This window comes from Mesoplodon bidens (assembly GCF_964165515.1).
Source record: "Mesoplodon bidens genome assembly, chromosome: 16".
Classification (NCBI taxonomy): domain Eukaryota; kingdom Metazoa; phylum Chordata; class Mammalia; order Artiodactyla; family Ziphiidae; genus Mesoplodon; species Mesoplodon bidens.
Window position 1 is genome coordinate 62,891,686 of NC_138173.1, and position 17,973 is coordinate 62,909,658.

At 47.2% G+C, this 17,973-nt stretch overlaps 1 protein-coding gene across 1 annotated transcript in view; it reads right to left on the reverse strand.

Moving 5' to 3' along the window:
- Window positions 1–17,973, reverse strand: part of ANXA13 (annexin A13) — a gene marked incomplete at both ends in the record, with an annotated part of 55,319 nt that overhangs the window by 9,679 nt on the left and 27,667 nt on the right. The window contains 6 exons of the mRNA XM_081258246.1: window positions 1,696–1,797; window positions 2,207–2,275; window positions 4,358–4,437; window positions 4,536–4,569; window positions 7,654–7,824; window positions 10,919–11,013. Coding sequence (XP_081114372.1) covers window positions 1,696–1,797; window positions 2,207–2,275; window positions 4,358–4,437; window positions 4,536–4,569; window positions 7,654–7,824; window positions 10,919–11,013 — 551 coding nt within the window. The remainder of the gene's footprint in view (window positions 1–1,695; window positions 1,798–2,206; window positions 2,276–4,357; window positions 4,438–4,535; window positions 4,570–7,653; window positions 7,825–10,918; window positions 11,014–17,973) is intronic.

Genomic DNA, 17,973 nt, shown 5'->3' on the forward strand with positions numbered 1-17,973 from the left:
CGGGTCATGCAGCTAGTAGCCTAGAGCAGACTTGTTAAACCTTAACATGTATCAGAATCTGGAAGATTCGTTAAAACAGACTATAGGACCCTAACTCCAAGGAAGCTGATTCAGCAGGTCCAGGGCCGGGGCGCTAAGAATTCTCATTTTAAACATTGTCTCAAGTGATATGGATTCTGCTGTTTGGGGATTAATTTTGAGAACAGTCGACCTAGGGAGTATCCTTAGATAGTCAGTAGTTCATGTACACACATGCGCACACACACACACCCACACACACACACACACACCCTCACACACGTGTGTTTCTATAGTGATCCCCAATGACAGCCACCCCAGAAACTCCATCCATGGCCGCAGTCTTATGGGAAGAGGGTCTAGGTCATGGAGAAGGCTTCCAGCTCAGTCTGCACAGCTCCAGGCCCAGGGGCCAGGGGAGTACAGGGTCAGCTGCCTTTGATCACGGCTCTGGGCAGGATTTGAAAGCAGAGGGCCCTAAGGGCTTATATACAGTGATGATAAAATTCCAAAGCTTTGTTGTCTTTTCATCTGCTGGCAACACATAGGAAATGCTATTTTGAGTGAGGAGTGGCCAGCTGTAGCTGAGGTAGGAGCTCAGGCTGGGGAATCTTGGAGTTCTCATCCACTTTCTGCTACTGACTTGCTGTGTGGTCCTGATAAGTTACAGATGGTTCCTTACTTGTAACAGATTTTCCTCCTCCAGCAGTTGTGGTTAACAATGGCTCTTCGGCCTACATTTGAGTTACAGTATTCTTGTGAAATTGAAATGAGACACAGGGCACAGATGTCCTTTGAATAGTTAAAAGCATTCCACAAATATAAAATAGGAGACCAAAACAAAATCTGATATTCCACAAAAGTCTTCTTGCAATTAAAGACTGATTTTCAGGGAAGGACTAACCACTAAGTGCCTTGAAATAGCTAATTCACCTCGTTGACTTAAAATTATCATTAGATTAAAAAAAATAATTGTATGAAAGTAATTGATACACATCTTTCCAAGACTGTATCTCTGAGGTATTATCACATCTGCTTTGGGAGCAGTAGGCACTGTTAGCCCAACTGTCAATTGGCATAATAGTAACAGCAAACATTTGTAAGCTTACCACATGCCAGATACTGTCCTGAGCCTTTTATGTTCGTCTTACTTAACACCTGAAATAACCCCGTGAGGGTGGGATGTTGATGTTCACGGTCTCTGTTTTACAAATGAGGATGGTGACATCAGGTCACCTGTTAGTGGTAGAACCGGGATTTGAACCTGTACCCTCTGACTCTAGGGCTTTTCTCCTAAACTTGACACTCCCCTGCTTGCCTAGCCTCTGTTGCAAAGCAGGGTTTCCCAAACTCAGCACTGCACTGGGGGCCGAATGACTGTTTGTTGTGGGAGGTGCCCTGTGCACTGTGGGCTGTTCAGCAGCATCCCTGGCCTTGACGCTCTAGATGCCAATAGCTGCTCGCCCCAGCGCACCTTGTTGTGACAACCCCACATGTTTCCAGACATTATCAACTATCCCTTGGGGGTACAAAATCACCCCTGATTGAGAACCACTGTTGTAAAAGACACCCCGCCCCCTGCCGCCCAGTTCCATATCCCAGATCTCGGCTTGTTTTGGAAATAACTTGAGACTCAGTTTCCGTGTGAACTCCTTGCCTTAGTACTGGATCACTTACGACTTGGTAGGCTTGAAAGGTGGCTTGTAACTGTTTGTGATTCCTCTTGGCCAGGACTTCATTGAAGGCAAGCTCGTCCGTGCCCCAGCGGCCTTCCCCTGCCTAGGGGCCGAGTGCAAACATTTTGAAAAAGCCTTTTGCAAAAAGACTGAATAAACAGAGTGTGACCAGGCCTCCCTAACAGGGAACAGTAAAATATGCACTGAATCTAAGCCACATTGATCGATCTAGCACTTTAAACTTCTAACCCACAAGTATACCTCACATATTTATATTATTTATACCTTCCCTTGTTCCAAAATGGATCTAAGGTGGTTAACCCCAGAATATATGAATAGAAAAAGCAATTCTTTTAGGTTCATGAAGACCGTATATATGAAAAATATTTTAAAGATCATACTTATTTCCCAAGTAATTCCAATTCGCATAAAATAAAGTAACAGTTGTTGAAAATAATGTTAATTTTTTAAAAAAAAAGGATTTGCAGGGACTGACACATCTGCATACTTACCTCGTACAGATCTTTGGCATCCTGACCAGCTAGATCTTTGTCTACATTATCTCCTTCATCGCGATTAGCCTAGAAAAATCAACACATTGTTATTAACTTGAGTTCCTGCTTGACCACAGAAAACAAAAAGGGAAAGTCCTAGAAAAGGGGGTCATTTCAGAGGGGTGGCCTGAAGCTAGACAAAACCTGGCAAAGTGGCCATGCTGCTCTTTGCTGCCATCTTTTGGCCACAACTGATAAACAGAGTAGCTTCTGTGACAACACATTTTTCCTTTTTTTTTTTTTGTAGAAACCAGGGTCACTCACAAACTCCACTGACCTCTAAGAAACCTCATGATGTCCCCTAGAATGAGTCTGTTGGGAAGCTATTAGTCTTCCTTCCAAAATATCAAATGTCACTTCTCAGGGTCCCAGCCCTGAAGAGCCCTGAATGTTGGTCATGGAAAGTTTTGGAGGTCTAACCTAAGCCCTTAGTGGCAGGTGGAATTCTAAGATGACCCAGGTGGCCCACACTCTTGTATAATCCCCTTCTTTTGAGTGTGGGTAAGACCTGTGAATATGGTGAGATACCACTCCTGTGATCATATTATGTTTATATGGCAAAGGGGATGTTTGTAGATGTAATTAAAATCCCTAATCAGTTATCCTGGGTAGGTCTGACCCAATCAGGTGAGCTCTTTAAGGTCAGAGATGGAAGAAGTCAGAGACATGAAATCCTGCTGGCCTGGAAGAAACCAAATAGCCATGCTCTGAACTGTCTATGGGGCCATGACAGGGAACTGCAGATGGCCTCTAGGAACTGAGTGGTCTCTGGTTGACAGCTAGCAGGAAAACAGGGACATCAGTTGTACAACCACAGGGAACCGAAATCTACCAACAGCCAGTGAGCTTGGAAGAGGACCCCAGGCCTCAGATGAGATGGCAGCCCTGGCCAACACCTTGATTTCAGCCTGGCGAGACCCTGGCTAACCCGCAACTGGACCCCTGCCCCATGGAAACCGCTAGATCATGGGTCTGCATAGTTTAGGTTGCTGAGTTTGCAGCGATTTGTTATACAGCAGGAGAACACATATACTCTTCGTGCTACAGGTGAAGCCTACTCTGTGTATTCTCTGCTATCAGTCTCTCCACATCGAGAGTAATGAAGCAGAGGAAACACACAAAGCTCATAAAGATGGGTGTGTCAATGAGAGTGCAGATGCCATCTGGCTGGGGGCCGCGGGGGCTGTGTCCTAGCAGGGCCAATTCTTTTTTTTTTTTTTTTTTTTTTTTTTCTTTTTGCGGTATGCGGGCCTCTCACTGTTGTGGCCTCTCCCGTTGCGGAGCACAGGCTCCGGACGCGCAGGCCCAGAGGCCATGGCTCACGGGCCCAGCCGCTCCGCGGCATATGGGATCCTCCCAGACCGGGGCACGAACCCGTATCCCCTGCATCGGCAGACGGACTCTCAACCACTGCGCCACCAGGGAGGCCCTGGGCCAATTCTTAAAGCCCTGCTTTCCAGGCCAAGCTCCCTGCAGCAGTTCTTACAGGCCTAGACTTGGGGTGAATCCTGGAAGTAAGTTGTGTCATGAAAAGGGCCCTACTTGGGGTCAGATGGGCTGGTTCTTGCTCCTAAGCCGTGTCTTACTGTGTGTACACCTAGAGGTTCCTCACTGGCAAAGTGAGGTGGTGATGCTTAATGAGATAACTCACTAACAAAAAGGGATTGTAGGGCTTCCCTGGTGGCGCAGTGGTTGAGAGTCCGCCTGCCAATGCAGGAGACACGGGTTCGTGCCCCGGTCCGGGAAGATCCCACATGCCGCAGAGAGGCTGGACCTGTGAGCCATGGCCGTTGAGCCTGCACGTCCGGAGCCTGTGCTCCGCAACGGGAGAGGCCACACAGTGAGAGGCCCACATACCGCAAAAAAAAAAAGGAAAAAAAAGGGATTGTAAACTGCAAATGACTAGGCGGATTGTTATGATGGGAAAAATACCCGTTGAATAATTTCACAAGAGCTGGGTTGACAGAACACAGGTTGATGATCCCTCAGTAACATTTTTAATAAAAGAAGGAAACGTTTATCATCTAAATTGCCTTTTTCATCATGGTCCCATGCTGTCAAGGGCTGTTTCCCAAGATCATAAAGCAGGTTAGACCTTTTTACTTTTACCTGTAGCAGTGAGACCAGAACTTTTTTTAGGCTTCCGCTTGTATCACCTTTGACATCTGATTCAAGGCTCCTGTCAAATACTTTTGGGGAAGAAGAAAGGAGGAGAGAAAGCAGATTTAGTCCCCCAGAGGTATTTTGGAAGGAACATTCTTTAAAGTCAGAACAAACGGTCACTTACACCTTTGGTAGGCCTCTTTAATGGCGATGATTTCCTAGGAGAGGTAATAAAAAAAAATCAGTACTCCAAGGTGGGGTTAATCAATAATATAGGCAGAGACAAGCAAAGGGAAGAGGCAGGAGCTTGTCTCTGGACACAGGATGCCTTTATGACTTGCTCCAAAGGGGGTTGTCCCTACAGGTCAAGGTCTAGGCCTAGAGCAAGTCCCCAGCTGTGTGGAGTCCTTTAGCATATGTCATCCTTAGTTAAAAGTGGAAACATTACAGCTAAGCTAACATCTTCTGTCACTACCCCCTCACCCCATCTCACTCCCCCTTCCCCACCCAGGTAGCCAGTGTTAGAAGTTCAGTGCATATTTTCCCTTTACATTTGTATACATATGTTTGTGCTACTGCAAATATATAGAACTGTTTTGTGTATGTGTTTAAAAAGTGGAATACTGTTCATATTGTTTGTTCTTTGACTTATTTTTTTACTCAGTAATAGGTTTTGGAGGTCCAGCTATGCTTGCACATTAGTTAGTCACCTAGTGTTTTTTTTAAATGGATACGAAAGGTTGCATCCTACAGTAAGCCCCTGTTTACTTAGCCAGCCTCTGATTGATGGACATTTAGGCTGTTTTCAGTTTTTCTCTACTTCAAACAAGGCTGCACTCAGTAAACAATTTGCTGTGTACAGGAGTGCAAGTCTCTCTCTAGGGTGTGTGCCAGGAAGAACTGCTTTACAGGCACACCTTGGAGAGGTTGTGGGTTTGGTTCCAGACCACCCCTATAAAACGAGTATCATAATAAAGCGAGTCACACGAATCTTTCGGTTTCCCAGTACATACAAAAGTTATGATTATACTCTACTGTGGTCTGTTAAGTGTGCAATAGCATTATATCTAAAAAAACAATGCACATACCTTAATTTAAAAATACTTTATTGCTAAAAAATTCTAACCATCACCTGAGCCTTCAGCAAGTCGCCATCTTTCTGCCAGTGGAGGGTCTGAAATCTTGTGAGAATTACCAAAATATGACACAGAGACAGGAAGTGAGCAAATGCTTTTGGAAAAATGGGGCTGATAGGCTTGCTCGATGCAGGGTTGCCACAAACGTGCTATTTGTAAAATCGCGGTCAAGCAAAGCGCACTAAAACAAGGTATGGCTGTATATATTGCAATGGCTTGAGCCACTTGGGAGCGGCCTCAGTTTACACTTGAACCAGCAGCGTATAAGAGCAGGCGTTTCCCTACAGCATCTCTCATAAACGGTTTAAAATACAAGTCATGGGGCCGTGGTGGGGAGAAGGGAGAGGGAGCGACAGAAGATGAGGGCCAGGCCGATCGATGTTGCTTTGGTGGGTGGGAGAGAGGAGGAAGCAGGTGGGGGCCGAACACGTGTGACTCTGCAGCCCCGTGCCCTTTCTCCTCCTTCCAGCCCACTCTGAGGACCTGCCCGAACCCAGGCCTGCTCTCTCCCTGCTTTCCTTCTTTTAACTGTCAGATCTATTTGATTGAACAAAAAAAAAGAACTTGCTCATCGTTTGAGACCAGGACCTGAAAGAAATTAGGCTGAGGGTGAACCACGTGTAGGCAAGCGTGATTAGAAAAGTAACGACCATGGGGCTTCCCTGGTGGCGCGGTGGTTGAGAGTCCGCCTGCCGATGCAGGGGACGCGGGTTCGTGCCCCGGTCCGGGAGGATCCCACGTGCCGCGGAGCGGCTGGGCCCGTGAGCCATGGCCGCTGAGCCTGCGCGTCCGGAGCCTGTGCTCCGCAACGGGAGAGGCCGCGGTAGAGAGAGGCCCGCGCACCGCGGTGAGGAGTGGCCCCCACTTGCCGCAACTAGAGAAAGCCCTCGCACAGAAACGAGGAGCCAACACAGCCATAAATAAATAAATAAACAAATAAATAAATGAATGAGTAAATAAGTAAGTAAATAAATAAGAAAGAAAGAAAGAAAAAAGAAAAGTAACGACCCAATTAACCTTCTTGCCAAGGCAGGCTGCCCAAATATTGGCTGCCTGGTCGCTAGGACTTTGGTGCTTCTGGGAAGGATGGGAATATTGAGTAGGGAGAGTTGTGTGGTGATTGGACGGAACTGATACCGCCCTCCTGCACTAACCCTCCCTTAAGGCACAATCCTAACCTGCAACTCCCCCAAATGGAGGGGTTTTATTATCCTTTGGGAAGAAGAGAAGTCCAGAGATGTTCGGGAAAGGGGTTTGCAGCTGTAGCGTGGAGCCTGGTGGTGCTTCAGGAGACGTGGGTGGACGACACAGGCTGGGCAGGAGGAGACAGCCCAGGTGGTAGGCCCTTGGGGGCTCAAACGGCACTGCAGTGTCAGGGCACTGGGGCAGCTTTCCTCGCCATCGGCTCCAAGTGCTGTTTCTGTTTCCTACCCGGAGGCCTCAAGGATGTTGGATTTTCCTGGCATTTCCTTGCTGGACCTCCCCATTCTATGTGATGGGTGTTGTGGAAGAGGCAGGGGGACCCCAGATAATGACCCGTGGGCCCTTTCTTCTCCTGATGAAGTCCTTGGCCCTTATGGGCTCTGGAACCAGAGATGAATGGGCTTCTGTGAGGGCCTTAACGCACGTCCTTCTCAGCTCCTGGAATGGTGGCATGTGCCCAAGGGACCAGGGGAGGACAGGATAGAGGACATGGAAACCTCTGGGGAAGTGGTGGCAGCCCCGGGGGTGTTCACTGGGACCCGCCCTGGCACCCCCCACCCCCCTGCCTGTTCTTGTGCTCTCTGCTAGATGCAGCCACGCTTGGACTGTTATTGTATTATTTGTACCAGGAGACCCGCAAAGTCAGCCTGGGAGGGTAAAGTAGAACTTTCCTCCTTCATGTAAAACTGTGCATCTCTTTAGAAAAATGAAAGCTGGATTGACACTGTGCTTCTGGAAGGATCTATCCTGTCAAGCCAGGAGCAGCAACACCAAGACTGACCATCAGAAGATTGGAAGAGGGATCTCTCCAGTGTGAAACAAGTGGACGCGTTTCTGCCTAGACACTTGCTCACCCCGTGGGTGGAATGCAGGGAGGACTTTCCCTTCTGGCTGCTGTAACCACCTCTAATGGGCACATGGACGCTCCCTTGGGAGTTGGTCCAGGGCTCGGCTGGGACTCACCTTATTGGTTCTCGTGCACAGGACCTCGATGAGCACCGCCTCGTTCGTGCCCAGGCCCTTCATGGCCTTCTGCAGCAGCCGGGCGGCATACTCGCTGGGGTGGTCCAGAAGGGCCAAGGCTGTCTTCTCGAAGTTTCCACTCAGCTCGCTCTTGAGCACCTCCTCCAGGTCCTGTGGGAAGACGGCGAGAGTCTTGTCTGGGAATGTGCTGAGAGCAGAGGGACAGGTGTCCGCTCTCCCCACCACAGGACACCTGCCGTGGACACACGGGGCACAATCTAGACTGGAGCTCTACAGGCATGAGTGACCTGCTCTGGAGGACAGTCGTCACCCAAGTGCCCATCCATCTTCTGCCAAGGCTGGCAGAGAGGCAGAGGGAAGATCCCCTGCTCAGGGCTGGGGACCCCAAAGATGAATCACAGTAACAACCAGCATTTGCAGAATATTTTAGGGTTCAGAGAGCTTCCTCACGGATCCCTAAAACAGCCCTGGCAGGAGAGGTATTGCATTATCCCCGTGGACTGGACCTCAATAAGATAAAGGACTCATCTCCAAATACTTGGCTAGAGAAGACTGAAATACAGGTTTGTCATCTCTAGGAGACCAGATCATTCATTGTCCAAGTTGGGATGCTTTTGACAGTGAAAGGGGGGGCACTATTAATAATTGCAGGGGGACAACAGGAATTAAAGAGGGACTGTCCTGGGCAAACCTGATATACAGTCACTTTGGCATTTTGTTAAATTCTGAAAGGGACACACGTGGGAAAGAACTCAGGTGGGGGAAGGGAAGTGCATGAAATTCTCTCTGGCATCCTGTTTTGGGCAAAGCCCCCTCCGATCACTGGTGGACCGCCTGCTCCTACCGTCTCCCTCCGACCTGATGGTTTAATGAGAAAAGCGTCAAGAATGGGCGTTCAGTCCAACTAGAGTCATCAATGTCCCAAGTTAAATGAAGGACCTCAGAGCAAGACCTTCACACAGAGACAGCCCCGTGTGGGTCAGACTGGAAGCCGATAGACCAAATTACAGCATGGCGTGGGCCTGGCTACTCAGCACCATGGCATGATGTCTAACAACACAGTCATGTAGCTCTGTGACCTAGGAAATGTGCTTAATTTCACCAACTGTCAGTTTCCTTCTCTGAAAAATGGGAAGAATAATAAGACTGACTTCTTAAGGTTGTTGGGAGAATTAAATAAGACAATCCTCGTAAACACTGAACACAGTGCCTGGCACATTTTCAATGTTCAGTAAGTGGTGATGATGATGATGATGATGATTATTTCATGTTGAAAGGAACTCTCAGAGAGAAGGCAAATCAGCTATTTCTCAAATGAACCTCTGAGCTCTGGGCCTGGGAGGAAAATCCCAGAAGATTTTTGTCCAAGGCCCTGGGATCTGCAGTCTTAATAGCAGGTTGTGATATTACTGGCTCCATCCCATGGCAGTTGCTGCATCTAACCCTGATCTTGTGAAGACAGGCCTTTGGTCAGTACTCTGGTGTGGATCCACCTGAAGACTGGAAATCTTTTTTCAAGTCAGATGGGCATTATATAGAACTGTAGAGAAGAGAAATCCCAGCTGCCTCTCTCGTACGTCACAAGGATGAAAACAAATCCTTGTGTGTTTACATTCTGTTTGGACCTAGGAGCCAGCTCAGCACTCTTCGGCTCTAATCCTGGTTTCCTGCTAACTAGCTGTGTCACCTTGGGATACTTATTCTCTTTTGAGCTCAGCTGACTTTAGATGTGATTGTCTCCAATGTCTTCTAACTTTGTGGTATGATTCTCGATCACCTCTTGGGCAGTCTCAGCTGTTTGAAACACAGCTGAGAATTGGAAAGTAAGCAAATGATTGGCAGATGTAGGTATTGCAGAGTTTTGCGCTAGAGCACGTGCACTTTAACAGAGCCCCTGAGTCCTCACTTTGAACCCATTTACACTTATTTTACACCAAAGCTTAAAATGCCCGTATCTGACTTTCCATATCGGTAGGCTATGAGTAGACACAGCACTTGAGAGGATGCTATAGTCAGGCACGCTGACAAGGATGAAAGTTCAATGTCATTCAATTCAATTCAATGCAGCTGAACTGAAGCTTCACTTATTTTCACCAAGGTCATCAATGAGTGACATTGACAAGCCTGATTGTGAAGAGGGAAGCAGAAGAACTGCAAAAGCACATCTGGACTGTTTAATGGATAAATAAATAGCTCCTCTCATGGCAGTGGATTCTTCAGGAGTAGAGACTGGCCCTGGAGGTGGAAGACATAGATCTGAGTGCTGGTTCTTTTTCTTACTAAGTGTGTGGTTTTGCATGAGTCATTTAAACAGATGAGCTCCACTTTTTCTCTCTGTAAGGTGGAAACAGTCATACCTATCACAGCCTCCCTGTACTGGTAGGTGCCAGCATTACCCTGCTTGATTCTCACAGCAACCTGAGAAGGGAGGCAGATTACCATTTTCATTTTATTTGTGAGGAGACCAAGGCCTAGAGAGACTGTTGCTTCCCCAGTGACAAATAAGTAAGAAAATCCACCTTTGTCTCTATATCTATTTATACATAGAGTTATTGAAACTGTAAAGGAAGTATACATTTGGATTAGAATGCAGCATAATAATTCATATTTACTTGGCAAACTGATAATTCTAATGACATTAAGAAAATGTTAAATCATGTTCATGCTATATTAATAAAGAAAATAGAAAGCCTAATGCATTCTTAAAGATTTCTAAATGTAACACCATCAACAAGAAGAATGAAAGAAAAGATAACGCAAAGAAAGAAAAAGGCGTTGATGCTTAACGAAATGGAGGGATTTTTGGTTTTGGTTTTTGGTTTTTTAGTTTTTGTAACAATCACTTATAAAGAATGTATCATTCTTGAAGACACCTGAATAAATGAAGAATTCTTACATAAAGACCCACCTGTGAAAACTGGTTTTCAAATCCCTGGCCTATCTATAAGTTAGTATGTGGAATTAATCCAAATGAGTGGGAAAAGAAGACTGAGGAATCAACTTAAAAAGAAGTCAATTGGAAAAATAATGACTTAACCAATATTGATTTTACAGGCTGTTAACAAGGCCATTTCAGTTGTTCTGAAGTCAATTAAAGTTTTAAATAGTTGTTTCATTTCGTTTCTCTTGGGCTAACTCAATAAAGCTTTAAGGATAGTCCTCACTGACTTGGGAACATAAAAGAAGCAGAAGAGACAGTCAAGACCAAGGCCATGTGCACACGGCCGAGGACCCTCGGCGTCACCTTGCCATACGTTGTCTTGTACTTTTGTTTTATTTGTTGCCTCTCATTCGATGTCCTGCTTGATAGGATTTCAATGATGGTGGCTTCATCAGTTCCTGAAGTGCAGGAGAGAGAGACAAAATCACAATGAGCAAGAAACAAGATGGACGTTTATTTTAGTCAATCTGGGGAAGCCAGGGTGGTGGTCACAGGCTTTGGTGGAACCTAGGTGGACCCTTTGGCTTTAATATCTTATGCTGAGAACTGTATTCTTTTCACTCACTTGACAAATACCCACTGAGGCCTCACACTGCATGAAGCACAATGCTAAGCACTGTAGTGGAAAGAGGAACAAATACGGTCTATTCCTTAATTTCACTCCTTGGCATAAATGCAAGAGAAATGAAAACTTATGTCTACACAAAACTTGTATTCAAATGTTCATAGCAGCATCGTTCATAATAGTCAAAATGTGCAAACCACCTGAATGTCCATCAGTGGACAGTGGATAATTAAAAGGTGCTATATCCATACAGTGGAATATTACTTGGCCAGAAAAAGGAATGAAGTACTGACACATTCTACAGTATGAATGGGACGGACCTGAAACACATTTTGCTAAGTGAAAGAAGCCAGTCACAGAAGACCACATATTATGATTCCATTCACATGGAAATCCGGAATAGGGAAATCTGTAGAGACACAAAGTTCAATAGTGGCTGGGGAGGGGGTGGGCAGAGGTGTGATAGCTGAAGTGTAAGGAGGTTTCTTTTTAAAGGGATGAAAATGTTCTAAATTGTGGTGATGGTTTCATATTTCTGTGAATACATTAAAAGCAACTGAATTGAACACTTTAAATGGGTGAATTGTAGGTGTGTGACTTATACCTCCAAAAAACTGCAAAAAAAAAAAAAAAGGTATGTTCCTTGGTCTGCAGGTACTTAAAATGGAGTGGAAGAGATTAAGATACAGATCCAGGGCTTCCCTGGTGGCGCAGTGGTTGAGAATCCGCCTGCCGATGCAGGGGACACGTGTTCGTGCCCCGGTCCGGGAACATTCCACATGCCGCGGAGCGGCTGGGCCCGTGAGCCATGGCCGCTGAGCCTGCGCGTCCGAAGCCTGTGCTCCGCAACGGGAGAGGCCACAACAGTGAGAGGCCCGCGTATCACACACAAAAAAAGAAAAAAGATACAGACCCAAATTGCTATAGTATCAAGCCCATCCATAAACTTGTTAATCTCAGGAGAAAAGTCCTAATTGGGAGCATGTGGGGCAGTTCCCCTTTAAACTCTTTGGAATCACACTCTTCCTAAAACGATTTTTTCCCTGATGTTCATAGTAATACTTGTTCATTGTAGGTATTTGATCAGCACTGAAACGATAATGACTAAGAAAGAAGGGGAACGTATCATTTTTTGACCCTGGAGACAGGATTGGAAAGATGACCCAGGTGTTGCAGGTGTGAGGGTGAGAAAGACTATTTGATCAGCGAACCCTGAATTCAGTTTCTTCGGACTGGATTCAAATCCCTTAAACCGTATGACATCAGGCAAATAATTAGCCTCACCAAGCCTCAGTTTTCCCACCTATAAGATGGGGGTGATAATAGACAAGGCTGTTGTGAGGATGAAATCCAAGTAGGGGTCCATGGTTGCCCTGAGGTGCACATGGGTCCTGGGACACCGGGGAGCATACATGACCAAGTGCCCCAGGGCTGCGTCAGATCCAGGCAAGGCTTGTTCTGAGGCCACTGTCCCTGGGCTGTCACCCCAGTGACTGAGCTGGAAGGAGCGTCAGAAGCCTTCTGGCTCAAACTCGTCTTTACAGAGGAGGAAACTGAGGCACAGCTCAGACCCTCTTCTTCGTTGCCGCGTGTACCTTACTGTTCGGCAGTACTGGAATTTGTTGACTGTCCTCTGCTTGAGTGCTTTGCGTCTGTCCCCCGTCCCTCCCTCCAGCCCCTCCACCACCTCCCTGTCAGCATCCTCCATCAGCCCTTCTTGTACCTGCGCTCTGCACTCAGCTGCCAGGTCTCCTTGCTAATGGCCATCACTCCCCCCACCCCAACCCGTGACCATTGCCCTTTGGCTGATGAGTCCTAAACTAGCACCTCTAGCCCTTACCCTTCCTGAGTTTAGATCTCATTTCCAGCTGCCTGTGGCCAGCTTCCCATGGAGATCCCAGGGCCTTTCAATTCCCCATGGAGCTAAAGCTGAGCTCATCCGGTCTATCCTTGAATCCACTCCCCACCCTGTTAATTTCATCTCAGTGTGTGGCATCACCTGAATTAAAAAATCCAAAGTCACTTGCGGGCCCACCTTCCGTTTCTTTTATTTTCCGACACCGCCACGCCCACATCTGTCTCAGCTACAAGATGACTCCTCCCTCTTCATTCCCCGTCACTGCGGAACAGGCGCTGCTTGTTCTCAGTCTCCCTGACACCAGGCTCCGGTCTCTGCAGCCTGCCCTCCACACTGCCACCAGAATCATCACTTGGAAGTATGCGTGTGCTCATTTCACTCCCTAATTTTATTTTATTTTTTATTTATTTATTTATTTTTTGCGGTACGCAGGCCTCTCACTGTTGTGGCCTCTCCCGTTGCGGAGCACAGGCTCCGGATGCACAGGCTCAGCGGCCATGGCTCACGGGCCGGTAGTTGTGGTGCACGGGCTTAGTTGCTCTGCGGCATGTGAGATCTTCCTGGACCAGGGCTTGGAACCGTGTCCCCTGCATTGGCAGGCGGATTCTTAACCACTGCGCCACCAGGGAAGCACTATCTCAATAATTTTTATACCGATTACCTATTAGAATGTTAATGTCTTTAGTTAAACAAAATATATTATTAAAATTAATTTCACTTGTTTCTTTTTACTTTTTAAAAAATGTGGCTTCTGGAAATTTGGAAATTCCATGTGTGGCTTGCATTGTGTTTCTATTGGGCAGTGCTGCCCTGAGTCTCACTTTTACTCTCTGGTAGAAGGAAGTTATGACAATCTGATCACATAGGGACTGTGAGAGGATGAGACAGAGACTCTAAAAATTCGTATCTAGACAATAGTAAAGCTCTGTTCGAATATTATCGCTTTGTCCACCCTGGCACTGGCAGACCTCCCATCCGACTCCTCTCTTGTAACCTGGCTGTCGCGGGACACCTACTATTATGTGTTAAATTGTGTCTCCCCCAAATACATTGAAGTCCTAACCCCCAGTACCTTAGAATGTGACCTTATTTGGAAATAGGGTCATTACAGAAGTAATCGAGTGAAAGTGAAATCATTAGGTTGGGACCTAATCCAGTATAACTGGTGTCTTTATAAAAAGTGGAAATTTGGGCACAGAGAGAGACTCACACAGAGGGAAGATGGTGTGAAGGGACACAGGAGAACTCCGTGTGAGTTCGGAGGATTGCAGTGATGCATCTACAAGCCAAGGAACGCCTGCGGCTACCAGAAGCTAGAAGAGAGGCATAGAATGGTCCTTCCCTAGCACCTTGCGGGAGGATGGCCTGCTGACTTGTTGGTTCCAGACTCCTGGCCTCCAGCATTGAGAGACGATAAATGTCTGTTTAAAGCCCCCCAGCGTGTGGTACGTTGTTATGGCAGCCCTGGGAAGCCAGTCCATCCGCTGTCCTCAGCAGTATCTCAAAACTTCAAGAAAGGAATTTAAAAAAACCCTCTTCACAGCCCAAAGTCTGGAGATTTCCTGCATTCGCCTGTTCCTAGCCCTCCTCTCAATGTCTGCTGCCTGTAAATAGCATGCTTGGCAATTTTTCCGTGGAATTGAGTTAGTTGGACTTGTACGTTGGCTCCTGTTCCCCTGAGAGATCAGGATCCTGAAGGAACAAAATACGGGGCAGATGCATTTTGATGGACGGGTTGGGAACAGGAAAAATCTGGGTCAAGGGTGCGGGAAGGGGTGAAGACGGGCTGGAGACGGGGGAGGGAAGAAAAAGGGGTGCTGGCAAAGACTTCAGGCGTTTGACTCTGGCCCCAGCCCTCAGTGCCACGTTTGGAAAGCCAGTGCTGGGACTTAGAAAGACGGCTCTGACCCAGGGGTGAGAGAGCTGTGCGCTGCTCCTAGGACAGCCACCAGCTCTGTGTCCGTGGACTGCTCACCTAGTCTCAAGGACTAGTTCCACCTTTACGGTTCCGGGAAGATCTAGCTCTCTGATTCCAGTTGGAGAAACAGAAAATTCTAGGATGAGTTCACTTGCAAAAATAGTCAGCGTTCGTTGCCTGCCTCATTCCGGCTCACTTGCAGCACTTATTTCTGTCCTTCCTCTTCATTTCCTGCTGTAGCCTCACCTGCGTACTGTGTATCCAGTTACTTCCTCTGTGACATTGTTTCTTTTTAACCAGGGGAGTGCCAGAAATCTCACCTCAAAAGGGATTTCTTTTTCTCATAAAAAAATCTCTGAATCCAGCCCCCCAACTTTTTTTTTTCACATGGGCTGCTCCAGCCCAGGTCTAAGACCTCTGCATCTCAGACCTTTACCCTTACAGTTGTCATCTCTGGAAGGAGGCTTCCTGCCTCCCAGGTGGCCCATTCGCTGTATTGTGCCAGCCAGGAATGGAGGGGTGTGGGTGCCCACCCCTCGCTCTCTCTTTCCCCTCGCCCCACATCTAATTTGTCACCACGAAGACCTCACCATTCACCTCCTTGGTAGCCCTGAGACCCACCCATCTCTCTCCATCCTCACCTCTGTCGTATCATTCACCAGAGCTGACCCCCAGATGGTGTTCCTGTCTTACTCTCACCTTTTCCAATCAGCATCCACAGTCTCCAGAGTGACCTTTCTGTGGAGCACATCAGCGTGCTCACTCTTTTGCTTCAAACCTTTCTATCTAGGCCCCTTCAAATCCAGAATAACAGCCTGGGCTCTTCCCTCTGCCTGCAAGATCTTTAGCTTTGTCCCTCACCTTTATTTCCATCCTTCTTTCAGGACTCAACTCGCTGGACTTTTCTGGGACACCAGCCGGTGTCCCTCACATTACCTGTCCTCCTCCTCTGTCCTGTCTCTGCCACCCCACACTGCAAGTCCCGTGGGAGCAGGGGGCTTTGCTCATTGCAATATCCACAGAGAAGGCTCTCAGTATTCATCAGACTTGACTTGCTGAGTGAACGAACGTGTAAATGCATGCATGGAGAGGTTTGCGCTGCATTATGACGGAGCTGGTCTCTGCATGGTTGTAAGCTGTGTGTGCTACTCACGTGGCCTGTACTTAGCAGGGACCAGTAGGAAATCCTCTATTCTGTCGCTATAGTCAACCCATATCTGCATAATTCAGGAAAATTGAGTTAAAATTTTAAAACTAAGGTTTTTTAGATTTTCCTTCCTGAATGTTTTTTTAAAAGGAAAGCAGAGAGCAAAGCAGTCTGGGGATGTCCCAGCAGCAGCCTGGAGGTGGGGGAGAGCCTGGAAATGACTAGATTTCTCTTGAGCACTTTGAGTCCGGGTATCAGGTTTATCCAGGGAGCTGTTCCCACTACCCGACCGAGAAGCGATTTACCGAACAGTGTCCTCATTTTACATTTCACAGTATGTGTGTCATATAAGCAGTCTGTGCAGTGGAACAATTTCCTGTAAACATTTACAATGATTTGAGGCACTGGGACCAGTCCCCAGTGGTTCTGGGAAAGACTTTTTTAAAAAATGAGAAAAGAAGGAACCTCAGCTCTGACTGTTCATCTGACACAGTAATTACACAGTAGAGGTCAGAACTGGGTGACCGTCAACCCCGGGAGTGCTGCAGGGCCTCCTGGCTTTGGCTCTTCCAGCCATTTTCTGGGAACACACTGAGCTGAGTTTCAGCAGGGTGGGGACCTCTGGGTTTGAAGTTCCCTCCCCGATACCCCTGGGACTCTGGTGCCTAATGAGTGAGCCACTTCCCAGCAGGCCCCAAAGCCAGCCACAGCCGTCTCTGCCCATAGCAGCTCCATAGCAGCTTTTCCCTCTAAGCCCCTGTTTCTGTGTTTCTCGGAGGGAGAATGACAAACATCCTCTTACATTTCAGAGAGGATAATGAATGTTGGGGTCCACACACTATCGGATTAAGACGTCATCTTCAGAAGGGCCTTGCTGGGATGGGGGCAACAGGGTGGGCATGGAGCCCTGAGAGGAAAGCCTGACAGTGCCAGCGTTGGGGGTTCTGGGTTAACCAAGACCCAGACCAAGCAGGTACTTAGGAGCCAGGAAAGCAGGGGCACCAAAGAAACCACAAACAAGGAAATTGTCAGTTTTATGTTATTTGTAAGAATCAAATGTTATTTTATGGTACAACATTCTTATTACTTTGATTTGCATAGGTGGGTGAGCAGGTGAGGAGTGCACGTAATCTTTTTGATGCCTAGGGCCTCTGACCTTACTCTCCCTGATACAGTGGATGCATGTGGCGACTGAGGACTCGAAGCGTGGCTGGTCAAGTTGAAATGTTCTGCAAGTGTAGAATACATACGGTCTTTTGAAGACTTAATTCAAAAAATAGGACATTGGGCTTCCCTGGTGGCGCAGTGATTGAGAGTCCACCTGCCGAAGCAGGGGACACGGGTTCGTGCCCCGGTCCGGGAAGATCCCACATGCCGCGGAACGGCTGGGCCCGTGAGCCCTGGCCGCTGAGCCTGCGCATTCGGAGCCTGTACTCCGCGGTGGGAGAGGCCGCGGCAGTGAGAGGCCCGCGTACCACATAAAAAAACAAAAACAACAACAACAACAAAAAAACAGGACGTCAAGTATCTCATGAATAACTTTGATACTGACTATGTGTTGAAATGATATTTTTGATACAGTATTGAGTTAGCTAAAGTATAATTAAAATTAATTTCACCTGCATTTAAAAAATATTTGGCTTCTCAAAAATTAAAAATGGGGACTTCCCTGGTAGTCCAGTGGTTAAGACTCTGAGCTTCCAATGCAGGGGGTGTGGGTATGATCCCTGGTCGGGGAACAAAGATCCCACGTGCCTCGTGGCCAAAAAAAAAAAAAAAAAAAGCAGTTTGAGAGAGGTCTGTTTAAAAAAAAATTAAAAGTGACCTGTATGCCTCACCTTGGTGGCTATTGGACAGCATGGCCCTAGAC